Source organism: Diadema antillarum, unplaced genomic scaffold, assembly GCF_040938485.1.
Source record: "Diadema antillarum isolate AM-2024a unplaced genomic scaffold, OU_Dant_1.0 seq00000068_RagTag, whole genome shotgun sequence".
NCBI classification, from domain to species: Eukaryota; Metazoa; Echinodermata; class Echinoidea; order Diadematoida; family Diadematidae; genus Diadema; species Diadema antillarum.
Window position 1 is genome coordinate 824,451 of NW_027271167.1, and position 19,041 is coordinate 843,491.

Sequence of the window (19,041 nt, forward strand, 5' to 3'; positions counted from 1 at the left end):
TAATGAAGTCCACGGACTCTCAGTTTTCTTTCATCATATAGTGTATCAATTTTTTTTGAAGCCAAACAAGTAGAGTGTGCAAAGATATAGACCCAGGAATAAGATAATACAGTGTAATTTTAGGGCCTGAGTTGTTATGTTGTTGTAATGAGAGTTTTGTTACAATAAGTACATGTTTTAATGTACATATAATGGTGTTCGTTGTAATAGGCGTGAACTCTCATTTGACTGCTTAAATGACAGTAAATATGTTTTTGACAGAAATGTATTTACAATGTAGAAACATGTGCCATGATTTACAGTTTACTGTACATTGGATATGTCTTGTCATCAATAATTTGTGTTTAGCAAATCGGTCTCTTGAAAAATATCTGAAAATATTGAATTTGCAATAAAAATTGTTAACATAAGAATGTCTTTATGTGGTTTTGATGTCCAAGTTTAGCTGCTTTTCCGTGATTTTTTTTTTTTTCTTCAGGCAATCACATCTGTTTCACAACAGAGTGTATCACCGAGTATGTCAAATGAGTGCGTGGTGACTGAATTTTGTTTCAAAGCTCAAACGTGTACAAGGACTGAAAGCTTCATTGCATCGATCATACTCGCTTTGGAGATGTAACATCCATCAAACGATTACAGTTCGTTAATCCGAAAATGAAACAAGATTTGTTTAATATTCCAAAGGTTTGTTAATCCAAAAACGAAATAAGGTTCTCCAAAGGATCGTTAATACATGTACATGTGTATGCATTGTCTTAACACTTTTTGAACAATGAACCTTATTCTAATTTTGTATTAAAGAACCTTCAGAATAGCAAACATTTAATTTTCGAAATTACAAACCTCTGGAATAATAAATCTTAGGAATAACAAAACTTTGGAATGATGCCACAAATGTTCAGATTAACGAACCCCTTTTCATTTTCGAGTCAACGAACCTCTGGGTATACGGAATTTGTATAGAGTATTTCGGAATAACGAACCTTAGGAAAAACAAACCTTATTCACTGTATTACTTTTTTTTTCATTAACGAACCTTCAGACTAACGGACATCACGCCCCCCCCCCCCAACACAATTACATTCATGCACGTCTGATGTTTCTCGCTCATGGCTTGCCTTCGGAGCATTATAATGTGAAAAGGTCGTCATAACAGTGGCAGTCGCGAAGCCTGCACTTACTTTAAATTGATGACCCAAGCCATAAGGGAGGTCTCAACCAAAAACATTTTTCTGCTTCTGTGCTTCCATTTCACTCCAGAGGTGATGATTTTGGGATGTCTGTCCATCCATCGGTCTGTCTCTACATCCCTGATTTTGTAGATTTTGTTTAAAAAACAAACAAACATAAAACCCTGGATGGATTTTCTTGCCTCTTAGCTACATGAGCTCTTAGATATGACAGTGATTAGATGGATGGCAAAATTCATCAATGTCAACTTTGGATAGATAAGCAATTTTTAGCCGTCATTCAGTAAGGACTTTCTTGGGCTAGCATAATTTTGTATCAATATTTAAGAGGCCTTGGGCCATCGCTACTTCAAGGTCACAGACAGCACGTTTGTACATCTGTAACTTTTAAAAACAAAAGCTATCCTTTCTTACGTATAAAGATGAAATATGGGAATTTCCAGGAAAACGTTTCAACTTCTTTTAATGAAAAACTGGATAACAATTTGAACACGTGTTACGGTGGGCCAAATTGGATATGAGGACGGATGCAAGCAAGCAGACTCCTTGTAGCAAAGAAACAGAAACACAAGAAGAACGCCAGGAAATGAAACTCCAGCTTTATCATTGTGTTGACGATGCTCATTTTATTAACACACTTGTGGTACAGACAATATGCATTTTTTTTTTGTGGACATTACACTTTTGGGTGCATTTTAGCATACCGGGAATTATTGCACCATTCTCTTGTTGTACTGGAATACATGTTAAAACGGAGATTCACAACGAATGACTGGTCCAGTCACTGTAACATCCATGCTCTATTAACGTTTCTATGAAACACCCTGTAAATCAAGCGAGAGTGTGAGTCTGCAAAAAGAGTCGGGGTGGGGGGGGGGTGGGGGTGGGGGTTATGGTGTTGCCCCCCCCCCCCCCCCTTCCTCCATGACATACAATGTGGTTAATCTATGTTGACAGATTTTTGATGAAATCTTATTTACGGATATGCTGGGACTGGTCTGTCTACATATGCCATACCGATGATTGGCACAGAGAAGAGTTAGTCATATGACGTCATTCTGACGCAAGACCAGTTTGCATCATAACGATATTATGTACAAATACGCAAGTAACTTAGACTACTCATACAAGTACATACGTTGTACTAGGCAAAAAGAAAAATGCGGGCGTAGGCAAGATAGTTTCTGGCTAGTGATGATCATCAAATTACTGAGTTTAGCTGATAGTTGCAAGTCGAACGTCGATTGTGTGTGATAATAACATTTCAATAAAATGTGACCTGAGCAACTTAATCCACTTCCCAGGTCATACCATGATGTTGCAATAGATTATGATCATTCCATTAAAATGTTTTGACTGATGGATTATATCCATACAGTGGCCTAACATGTCACCATGTATTTTTTTTTCAGATCAGCAGAAAGTTTATTAAATGATTGTACATACACAATGTGTTTACCACCTCGATTTCTTTAATTTTACAATTCAATCTTCATTCAATAAAATCCATGATCATGCTGCAGAAATAATCGTCTTGTCATCAAATTGGCAATGCCAAATAAATTTTACACTGTGTATCCGGAAACAGTTTGTGAGGTGTTTTTTTTTCTACTGATTAATCAAATTCACTAAATTTGCACAAAATTAGGAGAAAAATAAAAGAAAAATAGCAGCAAAGAATGAGAAAGAGATAGGATAGGCATTCTCCTACTGGGAATTCTTCTACATTAGATAACCGATTTTAAAGTCAGTTATGAATTTCGGACCTGATCGAGAGGCTTGTGGAAATCCTTCAACTAAACCAATTACAATGTACTTTGAGCAAAGGGCCAAAATCAAAGATCATTCTTAAATTTACAATAATTGTACCCTTCCGAAACACTGATAACATAATTGTATAGTAAAGACGGTATATGAAAAATACAGAACCAAACAATAACTACATGGATATATGTTTTCTGAAACTCAATGGGATTGAAAAAAAAAAACAAGAGATAAAAAGAAACCCCGGGAAGAATCCGGGAAAGAATAAAGGAAGTTGAAGCTTCACTTGAGAGAAAAGGTTGTTAGCATAAGACGTAAGAAGCAGTATGTCCGCATAATTTGACGTGAAGTCACGATTGGACCATGAGGAACGTATAAATAAATCATCCAATAGAGATTTCTTGATATACACGTATCACACGAGTCGCCTTGGTTCCACGACTGATGTACATTTAACTCATTCGCAAGGTGTACAAATCAAGACCTGTCCAAAACGTTGGGGTTTTTTTATGTGCGACGAAAGGTTAATTGTACAATTAAAAAAATGTGCGAGAACTTATTGGTTTTTCAAGTACCGTTAGTAGAGTCACGACTACAAAATAATGTTCCTCAAAGGGGCAAAATAATGTATTCTCGGAATCTGGATCAAAACACAGCACAGCAAGTATCATTGTATAAGACAACCCTATTTAGGCCTATGTTTCTTTGTTGGTTTGTTTTCTTGGTCCACCTGTTTACAAGATGGCTGGATAGCCTTTATTCAGCTGGTCTTCCATGGGGTCCAGATGCAAGTGGAATTTTCCCGTAAGTGTGTGTGTGTTTGTTTTTAGTTTTGTTTGTTTAGTTGTTTGCTTGTTTTTAGGGGGCGCTTTACAACTTTTATTGACCTTTCTCAAATCTCATAATATCAGTCAAAATGACAGAATAAATGATCGATACTTATTTTCATTCCAACTGCCTAGAACGTATAGAAAAGGTATTGGGATTGATTCCAAGATTGTAATTGTTTGTCGATGAAAAAGCAACATGCAATCAGATAGAATTGTATACAGCTGCAAACGCGTAATTACAAGCGAAATGTAGTAACCTAAGCAAGATTTCGAATTTGCATTTTATGTAAACTCACCACTTCGAGAACAGGCTTGTATACATTACCGCTTGTTGGGGACGATAACGATTAATAAGCACATAAACATAAGTGAACTTTTAACCAATCAGAGTGGGGCTTAGGGACCTTCCCTTCTCGGCATTGAAACTCTAACTTAATTTTCTGAGTTATAAACGCGTTTTACGATCCAGATGGTTTTGCTCGGTCCTTGGATTCTTAGCTTAGGTGTGTACTTTTTAAGATTTGAAATTATTAAAATTGAAGATATGCAACTTATTGATGAACCAGTAAGATCTTTTCTGAAAGGTTTAAACCATGACACAAAATGTCAGATAATACATTGAGGCATTACGTGCTTAATCGGAACTTGCAGTTGTCTCCCATGGTAAATCTTGAAGGAATTATCATGCTTATATAGATTATGTAAAAATAGCTAATTGACCCTTGTAAGGTTAGAGTGAAAGGGCAGCAAATAACTTCATTATTACACAGATAAAACGCAAAAAAAAAAAAATACAAGAGAAACTGTCAGCCACGTGATTCCGTGTACTCGGCGTAAACATTGCATATTATTTTGTCCCTTAATGTTTTACCGGCATGAGGTAGGCCTACGTGTCCTCGTATAATACTCAAACATGAAAAACGTGTGAAGAAATATACGGTAGTGGAATGTCACGAGGAACTCATAATTCGTCAAAGATGAATGAAATTCAGAAAAAAAAAACCCTGTCTGAAATACGTTACTGATAATGAACTTCAAACCAATCACTTCGATGAACAGAATGTACTGTTAATAGAGCATTAAACTCATGATAAAAAGCACACCAGCACTTGACAATATTGTCAGTCGAAAAGACCCAGGAAAGCATTCTATCACGCAACTTGCATAATTTCGATAATCCAAATGAAGTCTCCAAGACGATTACTTCTGAAATAATACCCTCACTGTGCAACGAATTCTTAACATGCTAATACGCTAAATAATAATCGGTGTGATCATTGATGTAAGGTGACCTGTGGTCGCTTCAGTGTCATTGTTCTGTTTACTTTTACATGGGAACTTGCAAACTATTGATGATGATGATGATAATAATAATAATAATGATAATAATAATAACAATAATAATGATAATAATGATGATGATGATAATAATAATAATAATAATAATAATAATAATAATAAAATACACGTAATAATAATAAAAATAATCATAACAATAATCAATCTAATGCATGTATACTAATTTAATCCCGTGGCTCTTCAATGTTACTGAATTTGAGTTCAATATATTGAATGAATGTAGGGCATCGTATATGTAAGTAGGGTAAAGTACTTCTATTATGATTCAAAGGTAATATTCAATAAGCAATTCTCGGCAGTTTCAGAAATAAATTGCTGAATCGTTATCACGTACATTGCCAAACAGAAAAAAAAAACCAGTTATTATACTCCTCATTTACGGAGAGCATCTGCGTAAGGTGCGTTTGTCAAAGTACTGTTTCAAACTAGCGCGACATAATTCAAATCATGCAACAAAATTTTCCATCCCTATATGTGTTGTGTTAAAGCATGGAGATTATCTACTGCGTCTTGTATGTAAGCTATTGTTTGGACTATCCATTGCAATGATCCAATTGGAAGTTAACCATAATCTAATCTTGCCTGTTTTCCTTGCTGACATCTATATAATTATGCTCAATTACCAGTTACACTCAGATGCCACTGAGCACTTCACAACTATACCACTTGTATCAATGAAACTAAAAGTTGCCTCTGTGAATAGTACAAAGCAAACACGCATCTCCGTCCGGCAGTAAAAGCTACCTTTGAATATAATTACAGCAAAATTTGGTTTACTTTGACAGTGACTTATCAGCAAATCATCGCGTCGGCATGTCAGTGTGCAATAGTTTCACTGACACTATTGTCAGTTCCACAAGTTCCTATTAAAGTCAGTCTTTGGTGCCACGACACTCAGCCGCAGAATAGGACTGCCAAACCGCGATGCATGCGTTTTTCTTGTGCGAGAAGAAGTGAAACAACATCATTTTGTATGCTACATCGAGAAATCACCAGCGAAACAAGCCTTGATTTGCATATTTCCATGTTAGAAGTACTGAGACAATGTTTCGTCGTTCTGTCGAGGACTGACTTTGGAGAACGTGTCCGTGCTCATTGATTCTGCGTTTCACTTGACGCACCCTTTAATGCACTTCGAGCAGGTGAACTGGCTTCTATCCGATATATACTCTCGTTGACTACATTATACAACTTAAACTCGGACTCCTGTATGCGACTATAATAATGAGCAACTTCACCGGTAGTTTCATTGGTGCGGACTAAAACGACACAAAAGTAAATGTGGGAGAAGAATGAAATGCCCTATTGTCGGCGGAATTGAATAGTAAACACTCTTGGAACAACACTTCCATGAGAGAGGGCTTTACTATATTGCTTGAGTCATAACGCGTACAGTTGGCTCGCACTACACCATCTGAGAACGTCAATGTCTTAGCTCGATCACATGCACAAGAACTTCCGGCATTGACTCACGGTACGGTACTCTGGCCGTACGAATGGTCTTCGCCGCTAAACGCGATAACCTCATCCAGTTGGACTGCGACGCTGATACCCGCCTTACAAGCTCCTCCTTGAGATCCTCGTCTTCGCACATGTCGAGAACTGTTCGCCCGTCCTTCGCGACGAAATAAACCAGCCCTCCAAAGTCTTGCAGCGTCCGCACCACGTGGGCAAAGGACTGCCGATCTGTTTGGATGCTGCTCTGATGCAGCAGAACATGCAGAGGAGCGAAACCCCGCTTGTCCATCGAATTCGGGTCCGCGCCACTCTTCAGCAGCATCTTCAACACCTCGTGGAGTTCGTTGTCTGACGAGACAATAGACCTGGGAGATAGGTAACCAGAGATCACGGAGTGTAGAGCTGTTTGTTCCAGTTTATCCTTTGCGTTCGGGTCAGCTCCGGCTGTCAATAGAGTGCGAACTGCTTCTCGGATCGGCACCGTTGTGGATGGGGCGTGGCGGTCGAGAAGGACCATGAGGGGTGTCTTGCCCTCGCAGTTTCGCGCGTTGATGTCTTGGTGGCAGTCCAGCAAGATCTGGAGCAGCAACGCCAGAGCCGTAGATTCGGACCCATTATCCACCTTTCTGTATGAATATTCCGGACTGGGGATGTGTCTGCACGCCACGTGCAACGCGTTGTCGCCAGCAACAGCGCGGTATGGCTCCCGAGTCCACAGACCAAACAAATACGGTTCATCGCAGTGCTCGTAGGTAGAGAGGACGGAATCTTTCAGATCCTTGGTAGTTCGGAGGAACCTCGCTGTAAGATCCTTGATCACGTGTCTGTCACTGCTGATTTGACGATTGAGGAGACACAGGTAGAGCAGATGCAGAAGCGTCAAATACAGCCAGCGTAGAAGGAATCTCTTCTCCGATATATCGCACTGGTAGCACTCCTCCATAAACGCCATGATCGCTTCCAGGATGTTTGACATATTTTCATCTTCAGGTATGACCTCTTTCTCTGCGATCACTCTGTACGATCTCACCATTCCCAGAAGGAATATGATCGTGTGCTCAAATTTGCGGTGAGAAAGTTTCAGCTGGAGTCGCAGGCTATGTGTGAGAAGCGAAATAGCTTGTCGGAAATGACGATGTTTCTTCAGATAGAGAAAGTACTCCGTGATGAAAGGCAAGAGATAATCTCCGTACGCAGCTGGGTCTAGGATGCGTTGTCTCGCTAGGATCAGTTCGACCATGAGACCTTCCCCGTGGTTACGAATAGCCGACAATTCTTCCATGGTTTGCGTTTCCACACGGTAGAGCAATCCTTCAACCCGTTCCTGATTACTGAACTTCCACAGGTGAGGGTTGTGAGAGCAACGTAATGACATGGCCTTGCATAGGTACTCGTAAGCTAGATTATGGGTGTCATTCACTTTGCACATGATTGTAAATCGGCCATCTCTTTTGATGCTGTTGAAATACGCGGCAGTAGCCAGAAGCTCGTAGCTATCCGCCCTCTCGCGATCGCTCGCCGATGAGTAGGTCAAGATAAAATTTACCATACCGGTATTCCCTTTGATACAAGCGAGAAACAACGGCGTCAGTCCAAGACTGTTTTTCTTTGTCACTGCCCCGTGCTTCATCAGGAGCTTGTGGATTTGAGATCGATTCCATATGGATTCGTTTGTTATCTCATCCGGACGCTTGATGGCGTAATGCAACGCGGTGTTTCCGTCAGGGGAGCACAGGTTCGTCTCCGCCCCGTGCTGCAAGAGCATCTTCACCATCTCCGTCGCTCTCCGCTGGCAGGCAAGCATTAGAGGCGTCATCCCCTTGGCATTTTTAAGGTTTACGTCAGCTCCACTGTGCAGGAGGATCTTGGCTACCTGGACGCCATTCGGCGTGTCGCCACCACACACGCGATGCAGGGGAAAACCCTTGTTGGCGTCACGGATCTTCTTGCAGATGATTCGGAGGATGTTCACGTTCCCGCCCAACACACTCTGCATCAGCGGTGTCGTCTCGTCAATAGAATCTTCCGCCAGCACGCCATTGCCTACCTTATCCTTCCCATCGACACTGACACCGTAGAATTCGACCAGGACCCTGACGAGATGTTCGTGTTTGAATCGAACCGCGATGTTGAGGATAGGTTCCGTGATTATGGAGTCGTGTTCCATGAGTCTCCTAGCGTCGTCCATGGCCAGTCCTTTGAGGAGGTTCTTAAGTTCCAGGATGTCCCCTTTCTTGGCCGCATCGTAGAGCCGTTGAGGGAGTCTGAATGGAACGTGCACTCCATAGGGCTGTATCTTGTGATTTGCAGTCATCATGACACCTGCTGGAGAATTAAGAGAAAAAAGTTGGATTGTTAAATCCATCACCAAGTTCTACTTGTGTCCACACTTAACATTAAAGGACAAGTCCACCTTCATATACATAAGGATTGAGAGAATGCTGCAATATTAATAGAACACATCAGTGAAAGTTTGAGGAAAATTGGACAATCCGTTCAAAAGTTACGAATATTTTAAATATCTGCGCAGTCACTGCTGGAAGAGAAGACTACAGTGTATGATGTCACATGCGTACAACTCTATAAGGAAAATAAAAAGAGAATTTCACAAAACTTTACTTTTTGAATAAAGTGCACATTTCTTCGACTTGCTACTGATATGTTAAGGGTAATACTATTCCCCCTGCCTTCTGAAAGAGAGATGTTGAGTGTTCTTTTGTTATGCGAGAAAAGTGGAAATATGTTGAATTTTCTTTATTCTTTCTTTATATCGTTGTACTTATGTGACATCACAAGCTATAGTAGTCTTTTCATCCAGCCGTGACTGAGAAGAAACTTCAAAAATTCATAACTTTTTAACGGATTGTCCGATTTTGCTCAAACTCTCGCTGATGTGTTCTACTAATATTGCTGCATTCACTCATTCCACATGTCTATGAAGGTGAACTTGTCCTTTAATAATATGAAGCAGGCAAGTAAACAAATGACTTTTCTACTTTATCAAAGTCATATACAGTCTGTTTATTTCCAATATCACAGCTTAAAAAAAAGAAGACCGTAAATTGATTTGATGGCAGGCTTCAGTGGCTAATATCTTCGCATGAACCCATCCATACTTAATATATCCGGCCGAATAAAAAAGCACGTTGAGGGGCCAGTCTTCTACTTGACAAGACACGATGATGCTGATTTCTGGGTGATTGGGGGTTGATAGCCTTTAGGCGGGAAAACAACTTACTGATTATGATCTACCCACGAGCGAAGATGAATGAGAATATACGCATGACAGAATTGTAGGATGAATAATTAATCACAAATCATATCTTGCAGATGGCCTTGGCTTCGACGACACAGACAAGCTGTCTTATCTATTCATTTATTTCAGCATTGTCACAACGGGATTGCAATTTCAGTCAGGTATAGACTGTTCGGTCATTAGGCCATAACTGACGCAATTCATGGCAATTTACACGAGATCCATCACTACAGGGATGAGCATAATTATTGTATGTAAAATGCGGCAACAAGACATGTGAGTATAGGAGGATTAACTCTGCAAGCCAAAGAAGCCATTACATATCCTGAGATATACAACAGTATTCAAGCTATGTATCGACGGAAAAACAAACCCACACATTATGGTTATCACATATTATATATTCTAATCTCTCTAACCCCATACACCTCTGTGCCTACCCCCCCCCCCCGTCTCTCTCTCTCTCCCTCTCTGTCTCTCCATACGTATTACGATTATGATTTTATCAGCTTAATTCTGTTGAATTGTCACAGCCTCCCTGAACTATGCCATCCAGTTCGTACTCTTCCAGAAGGCAGATACCTGCTAACTTTATTCAAAGCCAGCGATCTCTGTCAGTGTACGAAATTATGTATTGTGGTCGTCATACAGTCAGCAGGGCGGCGGGGGGGGGGGGGGGGTTGTTTATCTGAATTCTAAGTGCTGTATCATGAATGACATAATAATTCCAATCAGTGCATGAGTCAATTTATGCATTTAACCGAACTGTATTCACACATAAACATGTAAACATGTAAACAAGCAAATGATAATTGATATCGGAGGTATTGTGCAGGGAATTGCCCAATACGAATAGAGGTTGATATAAACTTATAAGAACTCTGAGACTCAGAATTGGACGGACATGAGGTAATCTGTTCTGTTTTATTCACAGAAGTTCGATACACTACATTCTTTGCATTGTTAAATTACCCAAAATTTAGTTCATTTTTCTTCTGTTTATTTTTCATTTTCCTTAGTCGTTCAAGCATAGTGGGAAGACGTTTTAGTATAGGTTTTCCCGGCCAATTTCGCACTTTTGTCAGTCCATTTGATAAAAGGTTCATTCGATTTAGCAAAAATCCTCGTCAGTGCACATTCTGTCATTCAAAATTGCAAGTTGTGCGTTCAATTTAGCATTTCGATCAATGAAATTCGCACATTCTATGTGCCTTTCGAATTCGTAAAACGGGCATTCAAATTGGCACGTGCTCTTCAGTAATTCGAATTCGCCAACACAGGCGGAAAATGGCATTTCAGTCATTCAATTTCGCGTATGGGCAGTCAAATTCCAAACATGTTCATTCAAATTGGCGTAATATTATTTCTATTTTGAAAAGGTGAGAACCGTGATTTATACGTATTTAAATGTGAATTTTTGTTTCATCCACACACTGTTAAGTATATAGTAAATGTATCTTTGACCCTAAATACTCAAGTTTGTTGTTCTGCAACGCCCCTATTCTTTCATACATATTATAAGAACTATACATGCACCAGTAACATAGATTCACTTCACTTTCTTATGTCATTGTATGTCCAGTCATGGCAGCACAAGTTAGATACAGGCGTATCTCTCAAGAAGACAGGGAAAGAATCATAGAAGCATTTGAGGGTAATAACCTTGACAAATTGATGGTTGGAGTTGATCCAAGAACTTTATTTCTAATGATGATTGACGCAATATAGCACCCACCAAATGAAAATAATGAAACATGCAGATGAAAGAAATAATCACGATGTAAATTTAAACTTCCTTCTCCCAATTAATTTCAAAACAAATTTAAGATTAATGTACCTGTGAATGAAATAATGCTATCGAACATTATAAACACAGTATACACATAATATTTTGAAAGTACTGTTGCAAAGATGATATCAGAATAAAGAATGAATACGAAAATATGAAATGTTATGATTCTTGCAAACAATACCTAGGATGAATGAAAATGAAAAAAAAAGGAAAAGAATACGAGCATAAACGTGTCTGCTAAATTGACTGCAGTAAATGCGAAATTGGATGCCCAAGAATGAATTCGAATGAACGAGCGCAGCGTATACGTGATCACGTGATTATATCGTGCTAAGTTGGATGAACGATTTACGAAAAGGTGCTTGTTTTACGAATTTGAACGGAAAAAAGTGCTGATTCGAATGAGGTTAAAGGAAATTTGAATGCTCCAAAATGAATTTGAATGAAAAGATTATAAAATTGAAATACCGAACATGCCATCTAGGCTAAATTGTGCTAAATTGAATGCAGCAATTAGGAATTGGACTGAAAAAAGTGCGAAAATGGCCGGGAAAACCTATATGTATTTCATTAATTTACATGATTATGTCATGGAGGTAAGTTAGTGTCTCCTTGATTATAATGTGCTCCTAACGAATCCTTGTTTTCAAGGATGAGCAGCACTCGATCAACTGGGCTTCTCCGGAGGGCACGGAGAACGATATCCTTGTCTGCCTTAAAGGAAACCATATCTGCCTATGAGAAATGTGGATTGAGTGAAAGCAGCAACATTAGTAGAACACATTAGTAAAAGTTTGATTAAAATCGGACAATCGATGCAAAAGTTATGGATTTGTAATGTTTTGGTGTTGGAACCGCTGGATGAGAAGACTACTAGAGGTTATGGCGTGATGTGTGGACAACAATATAAAGAAAATATGAAGGGAATTCCACAAAAATTCGTTTTTCATGAAAATTACACATTCCATCAACTTGATACTGACATAAGGGTATTAGCAATTATTCCCACTGCCATGCTTTCTGAAAGCCTTAGTCAAGTGCTCAAAGATTTCGTTATGCTAGAAAAGTGATTTTTTGTGGAATTCCCTTTATATTTTCTTTATATTGTTGTCCACAAATAACGTCATAACCTCTAGCAGTCTCCTCATCCAGCGATTTCAACACCAAAACTTAAAACATTTATAACTTTTGCATTGATTGTCCGATTTTTCACTTTCACTGATGTGTTCTACTAATGTTGAGCACTGCTTTCACTCAATCCACATTTTTCTTTGGGATTTGGTCCCCTTTAATATGTCTGTAACAGGCCAAGGAAGCGTGTTTATGTTGTTCATCGTGTATTGTTGTAGTGGTTGCAATAAACCATTGCTATATAGTATAGGCCATAATGTGTTACTCGATCTGAAGTATGTTTTACATGTACGTCATATTATGTTTTTAAATATTCATTTTTTGAATATGGAAATAACTAACTGACTTTCTGAAAAATAGAGCTCTGTGAGCTGAGAAGTGTTTTAACTTGCGTGGACAAACAAATAAATGATTGAAACAAAGAAACAAGGGGTCCTGAGCTGAGATGGTAGCACACTAACCACGCGAAATTTTACAAAGTCATGACTGTTTATGTTGAACGGATCGATTGCCAGATTCTCGCCAAAATTTCCCTGTTTTCCAGCGTTTTACCTGGGCTGTTTCAGCACGTCCTAAAAATTCCTTCTCGTTAGAATAATATAGGCACTATACATATTCATTTCCGCGTGATGAGCGACATTTTTATATCTGTACTGGATCAGCACACATATAGGCCTATCCTACACACATGCACAGCGCAGAGGCACATGGCGTTATTCAATATATTCAAGCAAATAAGTAGGACCCTACACCATCCGTAACGTTGTCTCTTTATAATACTTCATCAATTGTAACCTCATAATAATCATGATGTATATGACGCAATCAACTCGATCGTTATGTCTTCATAAACCTCAGAATATCAAGTTTGAATGCATGGACTTAATATGTTATTGTTTGTGTGCGTTTTACGCTAACACTAAACAGGCGTCAGTTTTAATCCACAATATTATTGGGTTTGAATTCATACTCGAACTCGACGATACATTCAAAACACAAAAATAAAGCGTCTGCAATCTATAGACACTTACCTATAGGTCTTTCCCGAGGTCGCTGTTCACTGCATTCTGGATTCCCGGGTGAGATACGTAGGTAGACGAGTATTTACCAGCTGCATCACAGACACGGTGGGGCGGTGATGTAGATGTCTACGTATTGATACGTTTTCAGCGGTCCACATTTAGTGTTGTATATATTGGGTATTGATTGGGGTCACGTAGTGAGTATCTATGCCTCTCGACCGGCGAGATCGTGGACGGCTGAATACCCTGTCAGTCCACCACCCTTGCAGTCGACCCGCTTTAATCAACTATCCTGTTTTTCATTCCAAAATTGTCAAGTCTCGTGAAGTAATATATTGGCACAATAGCTACGCCACTGCCAGCATTCCTACAGTATGGTATACCGTGTGCTAGAGCAATATGTTTACACTTGTGTGTGAGTGCCGTTTGCATCCTGAGCGCATGCATGCGACTGCACGGTCAAAGGTGAAATGGGTGCTAGTCCGGGATTCATGTTTTGGCAGAGCTGTGGCAATCGCATTGAAGATTTGCCTTTTTGGCATAGCTAATTTGATGTTCAGCAATAGCTTGGTTTCAAATATTTACATGGTTGTTATCATGTTCTGATACGAACAGATTTAAGTGCAAATTCTTATACACCATCCTTCCTCAAACCTGACATTATTCTGCAATGTAATTACGTTTGCCTGTCTTACGTTTTACCACTGAAATTTTTTTCCCTGCAATGTTATGCATTATATTTTCTGGCTATATTGAATCTTGTGTTTTTCCTGAAAACGAATTATGGCTTGAAGTGCATGTATAGGGTCATGATTATCTTCTGGATGGTTGTCTCAAAATGAGTTGAGTTTCATATCGATAAAACTGTAGGTTTACTAATCATAATGGGTTTTACTATAAGGCCCAGGTTGGTAAATCATAATAATAGTACGGTCAGCATTTAGATAAACTTTGGTCCAATAATTATGATGCTGTTATAGTATTCAAGGTATTAGATTATACCCGAAGTATAAGCATAGGATGAAAATGTTGAAAATGTTTGTAAAAGGTTATGTAAATCGTGCTAGTGGATTTCTCCGGAATACGTGGCTCAGTGATGAGAATCGAGCAATATTTACGATATTACAATATTTTGTTTAATCATGCCGACGTCAGAACATACAGGTAGTTTCGCAAAACAAAGTCAGGAGACATAATGAAAATTAATATTATATCATCGCGTTTCTTTTTTCCACATTCATTATTAGATACTTGGTGCATGGGTGCACATTCATTCCTCCATCCTGTCCATTGTTGAATTTTATATGCCTATAGTCCGTTATACAGGAGATATTACACAATAATCACTGCCAAGCATTACAGTCAAGGCTGGAAAAAGCAGGACGATCTCATAATCATCATTTCTGATTTTGAAAACACTCATGCAGCCCTGGATCGCCCTGGATCTAATGTGTTGATAAATGGTCTGAAAATGTGGCGCTAATGTAGGCCTATACTTACTTGTTGTATATCCATTTAGATGTCTCGCATTCTACAAAACCAAATTGCGCAAAAATCACAAGAAATTCTTCTCAAATTACTTGCAATCATCCATGTAAATTTGAATCAAATCGATGTCACAAAGCGTTGATGTCGACGCCAACTTTCAATTGCATTTCTCAACCGACCTCATCAGTTAGCTCCCAATCCTGCCTGAAAGATACGTCGCAGGATATCGGATGGCTAGCTTCAGTTTCACATTGCGCAGGCAGCGCATAGTGAGTTGTTGCGAGCGACGAAATGAAAGTCAACGTCGATATCGACACTTTAAATTTACGGAAGCAATCGAAACTATATAAGCTAATAAGTATTTCCAGTGATTTTGACGTAATTTAAGTGCGCGGAATTTGAGATACTACGTGGATACGAAAGTACATTAGCGTCGGAAATGTTTCCCTTGTTTGATTTTTGTTTTGTCTGATATAAAAGCATACTAATTGTACAGCGTATATTTTTTTCCAATAGCTGTATAATGTAACAATGATCGGCAACGCACTGCACAGAAATGACAATGGGAAAGCTCTGTCGCAGGCACGGTTGCGCTGTTATAGTGAGTCCAGTAAAGTATTTGATATTAGCAAAGGAGAATAGTTATTAATACACAAAAACTACTGTCAGACTACTCCCGAATTTTGTATTTTAGAAGTCAGAATTGCAATCATTAGTAAGTTATGGCTTTACTGTTGAAGCAAGGAAAAATTATGATTAGAGAACTGAGATAAGCAGTAACTAGCCAAGGGTATTTCATCATCAAAGTATTTTATGCTTTAAAAATCTAATTCATGAAAGAGTTATAGGTCATAATTATATAGCATGAGCAAAATTTGCATTGGGATAGATAAAGCATCAAGTATTTGGTTGGGGTTTTTTTTTTTTGTGTGTGTGTGTGTGTGTGTGTGGTTTTTTGTTTGTTTATTTTTTTGGTTGTTGTTGTTTTTGGTTTTTTTTTTTGTTGTTATTTTTGCTGTGGAACTAATAATGACTTCAAAGACCGTGAATACAAATAACTTATAGTTGTTTCTATATCACTGCAAACCCGTGATCAAATAGAGATAGATTATACATACATAAATAGATAGATAGATAGATAGATAGATAGATAGATAGATAAATAAATAAATAAATAAATAAATAAATAAATAAATAAATAAATAGAAATAGACGAGAGAGCTCCTTGGATTGAAATGTCCAGAAATGAACGCGTTCAAAAAAACAATTTTCATTCACTTCCCGAGCTTTTGCCCTTACCTTCCAGATTTGACTCAACAAAAGGAGCTTCCAATTCCAGTGCGCAAGGGGATAACAGAGTGGCGTTTTGGCAGCTTTCCGTGCATGTTTTTATGATCACCATGAATGACAGCGTCAATGCAATGCAATTAGAACTCTTCTTCTCTCCTCTTTCCTTTTCTCCTTATTTCGCCCATTATCCTTTCCCTTCTATTCTGCTGTTCATTCGTTCATTCCCTTTTGACATTTTTTTCTATTTTCATTTCCAAACAATACAAATTTATATTGCAAACGTCAAAACAACATTATATTACTCATCTTATCTTCAGTTCCATAATCTTTCTTCTCTTCATTTTATTTTATTTTATTTTATATTCAATCCTTTTCTTCTCCGACTCTATTATATACGTGGCTGGGTTTTTTTTTTCTTGTGGTTCTTTGTGTTTCTTCAACATTAAAACATATTTATGTAATATTTATAGTCTTTTATTTGAATTAATATAGTTACAAGGGTTGTGTTTGTTTAGTGGTATGCTTATCAGATATCTTCCAGTGCATCATAATTGAATACTTCATGATTTAACCACTTTTATTGTTCCTTATGTAACGTTGTGCATCTGATTTTCCTCACAATTGCAGCATTTTATTCAGATGCTGTCTACAATGCAAAACCCTTAAATCAATCAATACACCAAGTAATCGATGAATAAGTGTTAATTTCATTATTACAATAGTGATGGCTGTTGTGATATAAAGTTAGCAGAGAATTCTGTTTTATACATTTGCTGTATTATGTCGGCATCCATAACAGCTGCCAAATACCATCACTTGGGGTTCGTCTATTGTTTAGAGTCACCGTATACAATCAATAGTGATACAATGCTGACCCTTTTAATGATTTGCCTGAATTCTTCTGAGGTATTTCATTCGAGATATAGAGCTAATCAAGCATTCCAATAGATGCTATAGCACGAAGGGTCATTCCTCATGTTGATTGTCAATTAGATACTGCAACCAGTGGTAACAAAATAAGTTTTTTCTCGAAATTATTTCGGCACGACTTTCTTTTTGTTTCACATTTTGATAACGAAGCTCATAAGAACAAAATAAATATATACAGGAATGGTGGAAGCAATAAAATGAAGAATTTACAGAATGATAAAATATCAAAAGTATAGGCGTTGGAAGAAACCAAGATATACAATCATGTCATCCCGTGTCCATTTCTGTTACTCATTCTACCATCTATGCATGTAGAGCAACACAAAAAGAACGACCTATAAGGTTTAGCAGCGTGCGAAATTCAGCATTACTTCAACAACATTTTTCCAGTAGGTCTGTATGACAAATTCAATAAATAATTTGAACTGTACCGCGAAGACCTCAGAAGTCTTCCTGAAAATGGCGTCCAGAAACATTTCGATGATGTGTTTTCTCATAGATTATGTCCTTTTGTTTTTCTCTAATAAAGATAAAGTAAGCAAAAATAAAGAGAAATTGAATGAAAGGGAGCGAGGGCACAGGCTCGAGGAAACGGGAAATATTATGCCGAACCAGGTTGGGGTAAGAAAGGTTAACACGCTTCCGATAGTGAGTGGTTTCACGCTTATACACAGCTCTCCGGGCAGGCGACTTCCTGTCGGCTTGTGCTCAGTGTAAAATGCTTGGGTCACCTCGCGCCTTTTTTCTTCCAGCAAGAGATTAACCCCTTCTGTGCCAGGGACTTTGGACAGTATGTACAAAGCTATGAGGTTTTCTGCGCCTCTAGGCACTCAAAGCACACAGAGGCTTTATTCGCTTGCTCGGAGCAGTATGTAATGAAGGTTCACGCACACACACACACACACACACACACACACACATGGTACATCGGGAATTCGAGGGAACTGCATGGCGGCGTGTACATTTCATTCGATTCCATGTTTAGTAGTAACAACATCTGCATAACATTCGCCATTCATAATATTGATTTGTCATTTGTCATTATTTCGCAGTATCTGTCCATACCAAATGTTCGCATTTTGCTATACAATGCATTAATTTTGTTGATGAGTTATTCGACAGATAAATCATCTGAAGTCCTCATGAATATTTTGTCAATAAAGTTATAAACTTTTTATAAAGTGCATATATATAGGCCTATATTACATTATATTACCCGGGGGAGCATTTCATGAAACTGTTACAAGCTACTGAAATCCTTGCATCTGATTGGTTGAGAGCAAATTTGTCCGACAGCTTTGTCGGACAAAACGCTTCGCGAAATGCCCCCATTGCCTGAACTCCATACACCTGCATGAAAAAAAAAATGAAAGCAGAGAATGTCACAATCCTGACTATCGACTTGATAGCTTCTAATATGTTTTGTCTGTCACTGAAAAGGGCATTGAATTAAAGTGAGCTTTGCTCTTCTCTGAAAAAAAATGTTTTGAAAGGAAATGATGCGGAACGATAAAATGGAGGGGGGGGGGGG

At 38.4% G+C, this 19,041-nt stretch overlaps 1 protein-coding gene across 1 annotated transcript; it reads right to left on the reverse strand.

Moving 5' to 3' along the window:
* Positions 1–6,566: 6,566 nt before the first annotated feature.
* On the reverse strand, positions 6,567–14,099 carry LOC139725914 (uncharacterized). Its single transcript, XM_071636992.1, has 2 exons — positions 13,812–14,099; positions 6,567–8,926 (listed from the first exon to the last, which is right to left on the reverse strand). The coding sequence occupies exon 2, from the start codon at positions 8,916–8,918 to the stop codon at positions 6,567–6,569; it is 2,352 nt and encodes a 783-aa protein (XP_071493093.1). The 5' UTR covers positions 8,919–8,926; positions 13,812–14,099.
* Between the last annotated feature and the right edge of the window lie 4,942 nt (positions 14,100–19,041).

What these genes read in the sequence shown, in the direction of transcription:
- LOC139725914 (XM_071636992.1), bottom strand. Translation starts at nt 8,918, where the DNA reads ATGATGACTGCAAATCACAAGATACAGCCCTATGGAGTGCACGTTCCA.